The following is a 14635-nucleotide window of genomic DNA, read 5'->3' as shown; positions in this document are numbered from 1 at the left end:
GTAAATAATTTAACGAACTTTCCATTTTAGGTGTCAACATGAGGTGATGAATTGTTTTTATTACGTGTTCTAATCTGTTTTATATTTCGCAATAATGTTATAGGCCGATCAAAGGTTAAATTAATTGCCTAGCGTTGTCTAAATATTCAAAACCTTCAAACACCGGAATAACTGCAACACATTCTGACGTTTAAATGTCACTCCCACCAGAAAGGATTTATCATATTTGAGACACTGTAATGGTGCCACCTTGTGGCAAAAACACAAATTGTATCGTATTTCCTCAAGAACGTATTTGAATCGGCCATATCCGGATGTTTTCGGTCTCCGATAACGGTTGGTATGTTCAAATCTTTGATGCTAGCTTCACCTTGCTACTTCTGGCCTGTATTGAACTAGAAAGGAGTAGGAGAAAGAGGGAAGCCAAAGGGGAGACGAGGAGCCTGGCTACGGAATGACGGTGTTGCAGGAACCTGTCCAGGTAATTAAACAGCAGTTAAAATTATTGTCTTCAGTCATAAGCGAAGGTTATGACTTTAATCCACAACAAAACTCGTACTTTGCCAGTCGGTGGCATACTCTATCCCGGGGCCAGTGCTCAGGCCTAGCTATTCTAATCAAAACGTCAAGCCTTCGCTCTTTGATGACATTACAAATACAACACCACACGTAGGAAGGGTTGAAATTATTTTTTAAAAGAATCCTATTTTAGTATATTTAAAACCTGTTATCGCCCGCCACATAGCTAGTCATAGTTAGAGGTTTCGCAAGCTAGCGTTAGTGCTTGCTAACGTTAATGACTAGGATCAACAAACCACGGCAACCAACGCGGGTAACGTTAGCCTGTTGGCTACCTAGTTCGCTAGCTAGCTACATTTTAAGCTTTGCAGCGAATATTTTATTGATCAGAATTATGATTAGGGTATTTGGACTTTCCAAAAGCTGCTAACTTCAAACAGCTACTCGAAAATAATCTAAACCACTGCAAAGAATTGCAATTGCAAGCAGGTCATACAAGTAGGTAGCTAACTAGCTAGCCAGATCTTGATGGGGAAAAAATAGTTTAACGCTAGCTAGCTAACTTATTTAGTAGCTAACCTAGTTGCTAACTAACGTTGCATTAAAACATGTTTTTTTAAGACACATTGTCTACTTGTCACGTATTGTGCTGCTGTCATATCAATAAAAGATAACACAGCTAGCTAGTTAACTGCTAAATTATCAATATTAGGTTCCAGACAAAGCCGGTTACCTAGCTATTTGTCAAATATTCCATAGCTAATTTGCTAGGTAGTTAGCTGTGCTAGCTAACCTAGCTGACTATAACCATATTTAAATGTATAACCATATAATCATATGCGTTAATAGAGCTATATAACTATAAAACGTTACTATCTTGCGAAATGCTGAAATGTCAAATTCGATTACGCCCTCTTTGAATACTGAAGCGTCTCATTTCAAATTTGTGACGATTTGTTCGACTTGGCAACCTACTGACAACCTACAGTCGTCAAAAATAATAAACAACCTCGCTAGGTGTCTTTTGCATTTGTCAGTACACGATATCTGTAAATGGCGTGTTTTAAAGACACTGTCATAGTCGTCTCCATGGGGTTGTAACAGTATCATGCGATTCTTGTTGCGTATCATTCAAGCAGCATTGTGGTCATTTATAATTATACACATCGATAAGTAAATCTGCATTGATTCCGTTTAGCTCACTTGCATGTAAACTACAGTTGCCTGCTTTGACCTTTCGCAAGCGCTTTATATGTTGGAGAAACGATGTGCTGACGTGCTGTGGTAACCGCTGCTCTGCCTTCGTCCCATAGGCAGCTGTCTGGCACGCTCTAAACCACTATGCCTACAGAGACGCTGTGTTCCTGGCAGAGAGGCTCTATGCTGAAGGTAGTAACTTTAATCTTCCAAACGCTGACACCTCACGAATAGCATGCAACCGCCGACATTTCCATTAGATCCTATGGAGAAATCTGCGCTATTTGTACTACATATGTTGATTATGGATTAAGCTCAAGAAGGTCCAGATCTGTATATATGACAAATGTATGTTTGGGTTTTTTTGGTATTAATTAGTGTTCTAAGGTTACTGATACACACAATTTAACGGTGCATCCTGGGTGCACTTGTGAGAGTGTCTTCGCCTACAGCTTTTCTTTGTCCGTTTTTCAGTTGTATGGTACTTTTGTATATTTTGCAGTCATGTGCCATAGGTTAACAATGTCGTGGTTATATTGGTATCTACCCTGACCGAAGATGCCAGACTCATTCAGAAGCTTCTGCGTTATTTGATTATTGGACCAAATTTGTATTGTGGTTTTTTTTTCTTTGTTAATATGCATTTTTGCCTATTCTGTTAGTGCATTCAGAAGAGGCTCTCTTCCTCCTGGCTACATGTTACTATCGCTCTGGAAAGGCCTACAAGGCTTACCACCTCCTCAAAGGGCACAGCTGCACCACACCACAGTGCAAATACCTCCTCGCCAAGTGCTGCGTGGAACTCAGCAAGTAAGATCTCCTTCAACGGCATTGTTTTACTGTGACCTGTTTGAAAGGGCTTTAGGCTTGTGGAAGGATGCAGTACAGTGACAGCAAATATGAACATATGCCCTTGAAGCCCTCATTATGTTTTAGTTACATTTTAATGTTTTTGCCAATATATACTCCTCATAACTGTATGCTTAGAATGTTGATGTGCTCCTTTTTATACTGTGATGAACAATGTTTTGAAAAAAAAAAACCTACTACTGTGTTTAGGTGTGACCATTTGTTAAATTACACGGTTAAATTAGAAATGCTGCTTGGATCCAGCTAGGTTTCTAAGTGTTGTCTAGTGTCTAAGTGTTGTGATGCTATTAGATTTATTAGACTAGTTACATCAGTCTTACCACATCCTTTTATGGAGTGGAGTAGGCTATTGCTGTGCTTGTTGTTATGCTGTTTTTCAGGTATTAGAGAAAAATGTATGCATAGAGGTGCTTGTGATTTGGTGCAGTGTGAAAAACCCTTGTATGCCAGCGATGTGTGTTCGTAAAAGAGAAACACCCACGCCAGTAGGAGTAACGGAATGCTATGCTGTATATGGTAGTCACAGTTCCCTGTTTGTACCTATGAGTATCAAAGCAAAGCCCAATTGCAGATTGGTAATGGAAATACTTTTTAATGTTTGGTTATTTCTGGATTTGCAAAGATTGTTTTTTCGTATGCTTGTGAAGTAGGTGAAATTAATTAGTAATTCCATCATCTGTCATATATATATATATATATATATATATATATATATATATATATAATATTACACAGTGAGTCAAAGTTATAATTATACACAGGGCAAGATAAATATTCTGTGCTAAACCATTAGACTTTCACATAAGACCCAGCCCATTCACTCCATTCATAATAATCCTCTAAGAAACCACCAGCTCACAATGAGTCATCAAGTAGGCACCTCCCATTGTCAGTGTTTGGCATCCCGGACCCACGCCCCTCCATGCTCACCTTTATACCATTGACCTGCCATATGTCGACCTCTTTAATTGTGAACCCAGTTTGGCCTTCGTCGTGCCTAAAGGCCATACTTAGGCCCACTAGCACAATTAATGTGTACTCTGCTGCCATACCACCAAACACTTCCCGACATGGCAGATTCATACTGACCTCACCAGTGACTAAGGCCATACTCAGCCCTACTAACACTGTTAATGCAGGCTCAGTGCCACTGTTTTTCTTTCTAAACATGACAATGACATGACGCAACAATCACCGGTCCAGACCTCCATGTACCTGAGACATTGTATACCTCAGCCATTCCTGTCTGAATATTTATGCTGCCTTTTCCAAACTAGCCTGTGTTCTCCTCATTCACTGCCACTGACTAGCCCTTTCAGGTGCTTCACATATTCCTTCCTTACCAATTTCCGATCTCGTGCTTCAACCCATCTACTGATATGTACAGCCTGTGCTCTCACTCCACTACACTGTCCCTCACAACCCTCACCTAACTGCTCTACTATTGACACCATTGGGCATAGAGGTGACCACATTGTGGAATAAATACACTAAGGAGCTAAGAACCTCATTGTGCCTCCATGTGTAGCGTATCTGTGACAAACTAACCTTACACGCTGATAAAATATGCTTCAGCTTCCCAGTCCCCACACATGATTTACAAGTTCGACCTTCATCTACCCACTGTTCAAGATTTTGCAGAGGTGAAAGGATGTCGTAAGTTGCTCCAGACAAAAATGTAATGTTGTTCACACCCATCGCTCACAGCTCCTGCCAGGTGATATTCCTCTACCTTAAATTTTCGCAGCTAAAGCCATTGTGCCTCTTTTCCCTGCCAAGCTGCTGTTGCCTGCAATGTTGCCTCTTCCTGCTCACATATAAAATTAGTAACCATTCACCTTCTGTCTGATGATGTGACCTTACTAAATGCTATCTACAACTCACCTGATCCAAGCCCTGTGCTTCTGCTTTGCACCTGCCCTACCACATCCCTTTGCTCCCATGCTCTCCTGGCTAACTACACCATCTCTCACAGATTGCACTTTGATCCTGCTTTTCTGACTGATGTTTTTACCACTGTGTCCTTAGATCTTAAAAACATCCCATACCTTTCTCCCATACCATGCCACACCTTTGACAGCATGAACCCTCTAGCCACTACCATCTACCGGGTATATGGCACAGCAGTTGTCAGCACTGTCTCTTCTTATATGTCCTGATTGGAGGGAGCTGGGTACAGTTGTGCAAGCTCTCCCCACCTACAACCCACTTAAAAACCCTAATGATCACCTCCATTGCCATCATAAGTGCTAGCAGTGAAATAGTATAGCCTGCTTTTTTCAATAATTTTAATAATACACATTTTTAATAATTTTTAGAAATTAACATGCTCCTCCTGTATTAAAACTGGATACCTTCATAATAGGGTACATGAAAGAACCCAAACGCATTCCATAAGAGATTGTGTGACACCGAGTCAAGTCTAGGAATACCACATGTGGGTCCTTACCCTCTTTCTTCACTGTCTGAATCTGATGCCAGATCACACTGCTATGCTCCATACAACCTGCAAAATCCTTGTCTTTTAAACTGATGTCAATTAACTTATTTACTTTGAAATATGCAGTCAATCTATGCCCAATCACATTAAAGAAAATCTTGCCCTGTAAGCCTTCGTAATGTGGAGGGTATGTTGCTCTTTTGGTATAGGAATACCCCCTGCTCTTCTGCACTATTTTGGGATACATTTTTTTATTTGTAATGGTAATCATGTTTATGGCCTAGGGACAGAGTTTGCTTTATCTTGTCTGCATGCTGCCACATGTTTAAATTTAGATTTCCATAGAAACCACCTGTTGAGGAAAAGCATTGCATCATGAGCATTTAAATTGTTCATCAAGTCTGAATTCTGATTTCCTTTTTAAGCAGGAGTTAATTATTGGTGCCCTTTTTCTCTGTAATAATATCAGCCTTAGTGTTGGTGTTGGATTGCTGATGCAAGCCCATGATTATGGCCAGAAAAAAATTAGCAGCTTATGAAAAAATGTATCTTCATCCTTGACATGGGCCTCCTACCTGGCATATTTAGAGGCAGACCTTACATAAGGTTCTAGAAATCTCCCCAGAGCTCTTGCAGCATTGTGAGAGTTATAGTGGGCTTGCTATCTCTGTATTTGAGACCCACGAAAAAAAAAAAAAATTTATATTTAAATATCATCAGAATATAACTGCTTATATTAACATTGTTAGCAGTTTGATATTTGTATTTTACTTATTAAATATCTGTTATGATGCATTAATCGGTCCATGTTGTGGATAAGCATGCATTTTTGCCTCTTGCCACTGTTTTTCAACTACTGTTGAAATTTGCAGAGTAATAATCTTTGTTTATGTCTAACCCTAGCCACAATGTCATACATGTTTGATTTGATATAATAATGAATCTTGAATCCTATAGCTTCAGCATGTATTATTTTACAGAGATAAGGGAAAAGATAATGGGCTAATATACTAATACGTGTGTGTGTGTGTGTGTGTGTGTGTGTGTGTGTGTGTGTGTGTGTGTTTCAGGCTGGCAGAGGGTGAGCAGATCCTCACGGGAGGAGTCCTGAACAAACAGAAGAGCCAGGACGATATCGTGACCGAGTTCGGCGACTCATCCTGTTTCACACTGGCGCTGCTCGGGCAGATCTACTGGTGTGTATACCCTGCTGTGCTAGACTGGTCAACTGACTACCACCATTAAGCATTTTTAAACTAAATCCAATGTCTAGTAGCTAAATTACATGTTCATCTGCTTTTTAGTTTTGCTAGGTTAAAAGTGGCTGCTTTAACCAGGGGCATAGAATGTTTTAACAGTACCAGATCACTTTCTCTTCGTATATTGGTTTATATATCTGATTCAGGTCTGTTAAAAGCACAGGTGTTTTGCCATAAGTTAACTGAATGATGATAAACCACTGCTATCTTCATTGAAAAGTCTAGGCTATATGGGAGAAGGCATCTTAAGAGATGGAATATTGTGGCAAGTAGCTAGGAGCATGTGGGGAATTTCCTCCAATATAGCTCAAGAGGTGAATGTAAATGAGACAATAAGTATGGTTGTTTTTGCAGTTAGTCATTTCCTTGTTTAGAAGTAAGCAATGGTGTAGGTTTAATTTCAACTTTGGGGGAGGGCACCACTCTCATACTCCAGCCTACCATATTATATGAGTAGTGTGAGCAGGAAAAACTACGCTTATGGAAGTAATTGCTATATAAATATGGATGAACTGATTTAACAGACATTTAATTCTTCATCTTGATTGAATGATGGGGGGAAAAAAAAAAAAAAAACATTTCCCAAAAATCCAAACTTGTGTATGTAGTGTTAAGAATAGACACCTCTTTGGATTTAGAAATGTGGGTCTATTTTAATATGTTCAGCTGTTTGGCGAGCTAATGCCTTTCTTCCTGGTGTGCAGTAAAACAGATCGCTTGGCTAAAGGGGCTGAATGTTACCAGAGGAGCCTGAGTGAGAATCCTTTCCTCTGGTCGCCCTTCGAGTCCCTCTGCCAAATTGGTGAGTTTATTATTTGTTCTTCTGTTTTTGCTTTTCACTTTTCAAAACAGCTTATTTTTCCTCACTTGATCAACTGCCAATATTTTGACATTTTGACCCTTTGAGTGGTATGCCCTTGTAATTTTGATCTGTGTGTGTGGGTGGGTGGCGGTGCAGGTGAGCGGCCAGATCCCGAGCAGATCTTCAGGTTAACCTCTCTGCAGAGCTTCAGCGGGGGCAGTGGAGGAGGTGCCCCCTCCTTCCCCATGAGCCCTGCCCACACCCCTAGCCATAACATGCCCCACCGGCAGGTTGACTCCGTTCTCATGGAGACGCCCCAGGACACCCTGGTATGGGTTCAGGCCTGCGCAACATGCACCTGCTGTCAATCATGGTTCCAAACTCACTTCCAGGAGAGGGTTTGAGTTGTTTTTGTGCTCCCTGGGGTGTATGACATTTCCTAAAGCAGAGTTTCTTAGTCTATTGGATAACTTGGCCAAATGTCTGTATTATCCCTTAAACATTTCCCTCTTGGGTGGTCTTAACATTTTGAAGTAGGTTGTCCAGCTAACTGAGAATTTTATTTTTATTATTTTTTGGGTTTATACAAAAACAAAAATAAGTTTTGATTTGAACTAGATAGATTGACAACCTTCATGAGATCTTCTGTCAGATAAATAAAAGCAAATAGTAAACTGTTGTATGTTATGGTAGTGCCAGGGATCATCACAGCAGAATGAAGTGGTGGTCTTTCACTGTTGAAAGTCCTGGGTATTGTAGCTCCAGGATGTGGTTTGTTAAAATTAGCCAATATTGATTTCTATGGCTTTTCTCTCCCTCCCCCTCTCCTTCCTGTTACCCAAAGGAACTGAACCGGCTCAATCTGGAGTCATCCAACTCGAAGTACTCCTCTCTTAACACAGACTCCTCTATGTCTTACATCGACTCCTCTGTCATCTCGCCTGACTCTGTGCCACTGAGCACGGGTGGCTCGCTGCTGTCCAAGCAGGTGCAGAACAAGCCCAAGAGCGGGCGCTGTCTACTTGGAGGCACTGCTGCCCTGAGCCCTCTCACCCCCAGGTGCCTGCCTCATCTTACCTTACCTCGCTTTGCCTCACTCACCCTGTACACTACCTGAGTTTGTGTTCAGTACAGCTACACTTGATAAGTACATCTGCTCTGTTTATTGCAAAATGGTAAAATGCATTAAATGTTTGTGACTTTATAAAACTGAAAAAGAAACAATACAGTCTACAATAATAAAGTTCCAGAAATATATTTTTAATCATAATGCTGATTGAGTTTCTTCCTATAATGCTTAATTGCACTGGCCAATCACTTCTGTGGCAAAGATTATCCTCTGTGTTACTTCTTCTAGTGGTCAGTGCAACAAACAGGAGTATTTTTCCTAATTGGTGCTTTCACCTCTTCTCCCACTTTCCAGTTTCGGAATCTTGCCCCTTGACCCTAGCCCAGGAGACCCCTCCTATCTGCAGAACTACAGTCACAGTGGGACAGGGATGGAGCCACCCCCACCACCTGGCCCACCAAAAAAGGTGCCACTCTTCTTTCTGCCTGCATGCTGTGAGGGAAATACTTTAGTCTGTAATACAGTGAAGCTTTTTGGCTTCAATGCAGCCTTTATTAGTGAGTAGTAACAGACATTTTTCGCTGGCATTCCAATTCCTCTTTTTCTTATAGAGCGTCAGCAGAATCAGTCAAGTGGGGACGAAGTCGGTGTTTTCACAGAGTGGCAACAGCAGAGAGGTGATTCCAAATCCCTTTAACCAGACCCAGACTACTGCCCCACAGACCAGGTAAGTGTGTGTGAGTGCTGGTTATAAAAACAGGACTAAAATCAGTCTTCATAGTATATAATGAACATGGAGGTAACTGACCTCATGTAGAGGATGGGTCATGAACGTGTCTGGCACAGTTCTGACTGGCATATGGATGTGTGTGTGGCTTGTGCAGTACTACGCCTCAAGTGCTGAGTCCCACCATTGCTGCTCCACCCAACGTGCAGCCGCGCCGGAGCTCCAGACTCTTCACCAGTGCCAGCTCCACTGCCAAGGTATGCCCACACACACAGAACAGTCTGCTTGGGGGGGGCATTCGTGTGTGTGCGGATATATATATATATATATATATATATATATATATATATATATATATATATATATATATATATATATACATAAAATTGTTTGTGTATTTATACATACACACAAGCTTGCATAAAAAAAGACACATTTGTCAATTTTGGTTTCACTGTACAAAAAATTAAGGGGTAGTGGTGAATGCCACAAAAAAAAAGAACAGACAGAGGAGTTACTGTATTAATGTCCATTTAAAGCTTGTTATGAACATTTATGTTAAGAATATCAGATGCGTTTTAGCTCTCTATTCCGTTCATTGTGTTCGGCCCCTGTCTGAATTCATCAGGAGAACAGCAAGAAGCTAAAGATGAAGTTCCCCACCAAGATCCCCAACAGGAAGACGAAGACAAAAACGGGGAAAGGGGGGGTCACCCCGTCCAGCCTGAACGAGAGCATCGAGATCCTGAAGCTGGACTCGTCCATGGCAGAGGGGAAGGGTAACATCAGCTCGCCCCAGTTTCAGGCCTTCACATTACAGAAGGCTGCAGCAGGTATAGTCACTGTGGCAACCCATCGCATACCCCACTTATAACAAGTAATGGCTGGTAGTGAAAGGGGTGAACTTAATTGTGGTTAATAAGCTAAATATCTTTGCATTGAAGTCCTGAATAGGAATCTATTACTGACAGGGTGGTTTTTAGTGTTGAAGGGATATGGGATTACTGAATAATAGTGCAGGGCTGATTATAGGGATTGTGATTTTTGTTAGAGGGAATTGTCTTGAGGAAAGTCTTGGGGTTTTAAAAACTTCAAAAAGGCTGGAAGTTTAAAGCACCAACTTGTCAAGTGGTGGCTTATGTACTAGGGAAGCATTTTTGACCCCAAAACACTTGCTACTATAGTAATGAAAGCGCAATACTAAGAGTCACCTGCTGCAACTTAGTAAAATCTGGGAAAAGTCATGGGCCACTTAGGAATAAAATTCTTTTTTTTTTTTGTTTCTGTCCTTCTCCCTCATTCTATGTTCCAGATGGGCTGATGTCTCTGATGCGAGACATTGGCCGCGGCTACCTTGCCCTGTGCTCATACAACTGCAGGGAGGCCATCAGCATCCTCAGCCAGCTTCCTGCACACCACTACAACACAGGCTGGGTGCTGGGCCAGATCGGCCGCGCGCACTTTGAACTGGCAGAGTACATGCAGGTGAGAGCGGCTGCCACCCCATATACGCTTGCCCAGTTGGACTTGGTTAGTACTGAAATCTACTTTGGTTTCAAGGTGCTTTTAATATAAGCATGGAGACCTAAAAGTAATAAAAGACCTCAACTTATCCTGAAGTCATAGAAAATTACATTTTAGACTTCAGTGTGGCAGGCAGTCAGATCCATTCTCTCCCTCAAAGTCTAAATAGTCAAAAAGATTCTGAATTTTCTTAATTCCAGTTAAGTACATTCATACCCCATTCCTTGCCACTTCATTGAATGAATGACTGCTTTTCAAGAGCAAGACAGAACAAGTAATGACAGCCTGTTGTGTAAGCCATATCTGAGATGTGTGAGTTACTGTCCTAAGGCTGAGAGGATCTTCTCTGAAGTGCGGCGCATTGAAAGCTATCGGGTGGAAGGGATGGAAATCTACTCTACTACACTATGGCACCTACAGAAAGATGTGGCGCTCTCTGCACTGTCTAAAGAGCTTACTGACATGGACAAAAATTCACCAGAGGTAGTGGCCAGCTTCAGCGCCTCCTTGTTTACCGTGCTGTTAGGGGAGTAGGACAACTTTTGCATCATGGTTTCATAGTGCCAATTTGTATGTTGTTTTTTTTTCTTGATTCTGAACTGGTAAATTTTATAAAGGTCATTTTAAAGCCATTAGGAACCTTGTTAGGAAAGCTCTATTTTTCATATATTATTAAATTAATTGTTATTGTATAGGCATATGATACATGTGTGCTCACACATATTTTATATGTATACTATTAGTTAACTTTTCTAACACTGCTGTTTCCTCTTGCAGCCCTGGTGCGTAGCTGGGAACTGTTTCAGTCTGCAGCGGGAACACGACATAGCCATCAAGTTTTTCACACGGGCCATTCAGGTGGAGCCAAGCTTTGCCTATGCCTACACCCTGCTGGGGCATGAGCTGGTGCTGACGGAGGAGCTGGAGAAAGCCCTGGGTTGTTTCCGCAATGCCATTCGGCTAAATAAGCGCCACTATAATGCCTGGTATGACTTGTGTTTGTGGCTCTGCCCAAAATGCTAATTGTAATGGTTAATTAAAAAGTTATCAATGCCAGTTAGATATTCATTCATGAAGCACAGCTAACAGCTATTGAGATGTTGAGCTCTTGTTCCTTTAAGTTATAATATTTAATAAATGAATATTAAGTATTTGGATGTAATCCATGTATCGTTTGATCTTTTTGTATTCACTTGAGATTCCAAAATCTGAAAATTTTATGTTCATGAATCTGACACCAAAAAACAAATAATGGTTTGGTTTTAATAACCAATGATTTTATGATATCATTCATTACTAGGATTATGCATTAATAAAGAAAAATGTTGAAAATGTTGCTACAAAAGAATATGTGGACAGATCTAGCAGGTTCTCAGTAAATGATAATTGTGTCCAATTCTCTGTTGCTGTAGGTATGGCTTGGGAATGATCTACTACAAGCAGGAGAAGTTTAACCTGGCTGAGATTCATTTCAAGAAGGCTTTGAGTATTAACCCCCAGAGCTCTGTGCTACTCTGCCACATTGGAGTGGTGAGTAAGCCCTCGGGAAAGAAGTAGGGTCTCAGCAGGTGGAAAAGAGGTGGGGTCTTGTGGAGGAATAGTTGGTGGCTGGGGAAGGTGGTGTGATGGGTTGGGTGTGAGGTGGTCTTGCAGAGAAAGAGGTGAGATCTTGGAGAATGAGATGAGCTCTCAATGAAGAGGGTTCGCAGTTTGTATATGACTCATGCTTATCAAACATGGATAGACAATGTTGGCCAATAGGCAACATGTACATGCATCTGAAATAAGGAATTGGCTCTCTTGTCTTGCAAGTTCAGTCCTCCATATAATCGTCTAATTGTTTTAAAGAAGTCTAGGGAAAGTTGGACTGTCAGGAAGGAGATACTTGTCTTCTTGAACAGCCAAATTTAACCTGTTATGGATCCCCTAGAAATTATACCTTTTGTAGTAAATACTATAATTTGTAGCATAGCCTGGGTTCCAAGTGGACAGGGGGGATAATATAGACAGTGTGAGCTCCAACAGGGTTTGGATGAATACCAGTCCGAACTTTACAGGAACGTCATCACTTCGGTGTATGATTAGGGGTTTTTCTCACGCTCATGTGAAATAAATCCAGAGGAAAAAAAAAATCACAGCTTTCTTCTCGCAAACTTGCATTAGAGTATAAACTTAAAGTAAGGCAGAACAGCAACTGTGGTGGTGTTTTTAAATAAGCAGGAACAGAGTCTCATCCAAATAAGATGTATGATTTGCATTTGCCGCAGAGTGTCGTAAATGTTTGTACTTAATAAGATTGGGCTACTGCAGTTGGGCTGCAAGTTTGAACAGTTCTATGGGAAACTTGGAATAAGTCTCTCTCTGTCTCTTTCTTTCTCTCTCCTTCCCTCTCAGGTCCAGCATGCATTAAAAAAATCAGACCATGCTCTAGAGACCCTGAACAGAGCAATTAGCATTGACCCCAAGAACCCACTATGCAAATTTCACAGGGCCTCTATTCTCTTTGCTAATGAAAAATACAAGGTAGGTACCTTTTTGTTGATTAGTACTTTGGGGGGGTTCCAGAGACTGCAAATACACCAAACCCTGAATTTCATGATTACTTGTTCACACATTTAGTTTCAATTACTTGAAACCAATTTTCTTCCCACAGGCAGCTCTGCAGGAGCTTGAAGAGCTAAAACAGATAGTGCCCAAAGAGTCCCTCGTTTACTTTTTAATAGGAAAGGTAAAAACATTACATGTTTGATGAATTATGTGGTATTAATTAAGCAGCTCTTGTTTTTCTGACCCTGAGTGTTTGCTGTTTCCTGGAGGTCTATAAGAAGCTTGGTCAGACACACTTGGCCTTGATGAACTTTTCCTGGGCCATGGACCTAGACCCCAAAGGGGCCAACAATCAGATCAAAGAGGCCATAGACAAGCGTTACCTCCCTGATGATGAGGAGCCCGTCACCCCCGATGACTACCCCTTCTACTCAAGTAAGTCCTCAAGCACATGTGTGCACTGCTAGTGCATGCACTCTTTATCTATCGTTTGTGACGCAGTGCCTGAGAGCAGTGATGGCCACGTGTTTTGTATTGCAGCGGAAGTTGAGGAGTCACAGGAGAGCAGTATGACTGATGCAGATGACACACAACTTCACACCACTGAGAGTGATGAAGTCCTGTAACCCGCTGCTCCTGGGCTCTCCTGCCTGAACTCAAGCGCAACAACAATGGATGCCAACCTGGGGTTACACTAAGACTCCAGCTCAGATGAAAAGAGAAAAAAAAGACAAATGGGAGGAAGGAGAAGAAAAAAGGAAAAACAAACTGCTGCTAAAACAGTACCTCCTCATTTCTGTATTTTTTACTTTTACTTGTTTTACCATGGAGTTTTTTTTTTGTTTTTTGTTTTTTTTTTTAAATTTCCCCTCCTGTTTTCATCTTTATCCCAACCCTCCAAGTTCTGTCATTATGCCTTACAGCTGGTGGGATTCTCCTGGGCCAGCCATCATACCCATATCAGCATGGGCTATTTTACTGTCTCTCAGAATCCCTCAAAGTCTAACCCATTCATATCGCCACCTGTACCAGAGACCCAGAGACACAATCCTCTCCAACAAGAGGCGAAGAAGAAGAATACAAGCAAGCCACAGAGATGTGTGGATGTTTCTGTCTTAATGCCTAGGCCTTTTGTTCCTTTTATTCTCATTTACTCTAAATAAAGACCTGTGTAAGAGTTGCAAATTGATTCCTCTCCCCTTTTTCAGCATAGAGCAGATAAACGGAGAATGGAATAGCACTTTCAACCCTGGACAGGAGTGGGTGTAGCATTAGATATGAATCAAACTGGGCACTTTTGCTTTTCCAGGGTTTTACTGACTCCATATCTTCTGGAATATAACAGAACTAGCAAGTGTCCATGAATTTACTACAGGATAAACAGTATTTACATGTGAGTCTGTGAAAGACAGCAAGAAAGAAATGCAAGCTAAAATGTGCTTTTTTATAAAAGGAGTCTAAGGCTATGTTTAGACAACTGGTTGAAATGGTCATATTGGGGTTTTTTTTTTTGTTCTTTAGCTGACCAGACAGATTGTCTGGATGAGATTATTTGCTTATCATGAATGTGGTAACATACAAATTTATTATATGCGGTTGTTTCCCTGTTTAGACTTCAAAGACACAACCAGATATATAACAAATATGTGAGGACAAAATGTTTGCTCTGACAGCCTACATA

General features: G+C 41.1%; 1 protein-coding gene across 1 annotated transcript; it reads left to right on the top strand.

Moving 5' to 3' along the window:
- The first annotated feature begins 303 nt into the window (after positions 1–303).
- Positions 304–14139, top strand: cdc27 (cell division cycle 27). The gene is made up of 19 exons (XM_027026735.3): positions 304–481; positions 1833–1908; positions 2379–2526; positions 6097–6222; positions 6990–7087; positions 7244–7416; positions 7932–8146; positions 8511–8622; positions 8768–8883; positions 9041–9140; positions 9512–9716; positions 10196–10368; positions 10738–10890; positions 11185–11393; positions 11820–11937; positions 12802–12930; positions 13061–13135; positions 13224–13389; positions 13495–14139. Exons 1-19 carry the CDS (start codon positions 455–457, stop codon positions 13578–13580), a joined length of 2505 nt encoding a protein of 834 aa, XP_026882536.1. The 5' UTR covers positions 304–454; the 3' UTR covers positions 13581–14139.
- Positions 14140–14635: the final 496 nt, after the last annotated feature.

This window comes from Electrophorus electricus, chromosome 6 (assembly GCF_041902795.1).
Source record: "Electrophorus electricus isolate QZ-2024a chromosome 6, ASM4190279v1, whole genome shotgun sequence".
Lineage (NCBI taxonomy): Eukaryota > Metazoa > Chordata > Actinopteri > Gymnotiformes > Gymnotidae > Electrophorus > Electrophorus electricus.
This window is presented reverse-complemented; position numbering and strand designations above follow the sequence as displayed.

What these genes read in the sequence shown, in the direction of transcription:
- cdc27 (XM_027026735.3), top strand. Translation starts at nt 455, where the DNA reads ATGACGGTGTTGCAGGAACCTGTCCAG. An exon ending in CACCTGGCCCACCAAAAAAG is followed by an intron (nt 8,623 to 8,767) that starts GTGCCACTCTTC and finishes TTTTTCTTATAG; the next exon opens with AGCGTCAGCAGAATCAGTCA. An exon ending in TACTCTGCCACATTGGAGTG is followed by an intron (nt 11,938 to 12,801) that starts GTGAGTAAGCCC and finishes CTTCCCTCTCAG; the next exon opens with GTCCAGCATGCATTAAAAAA.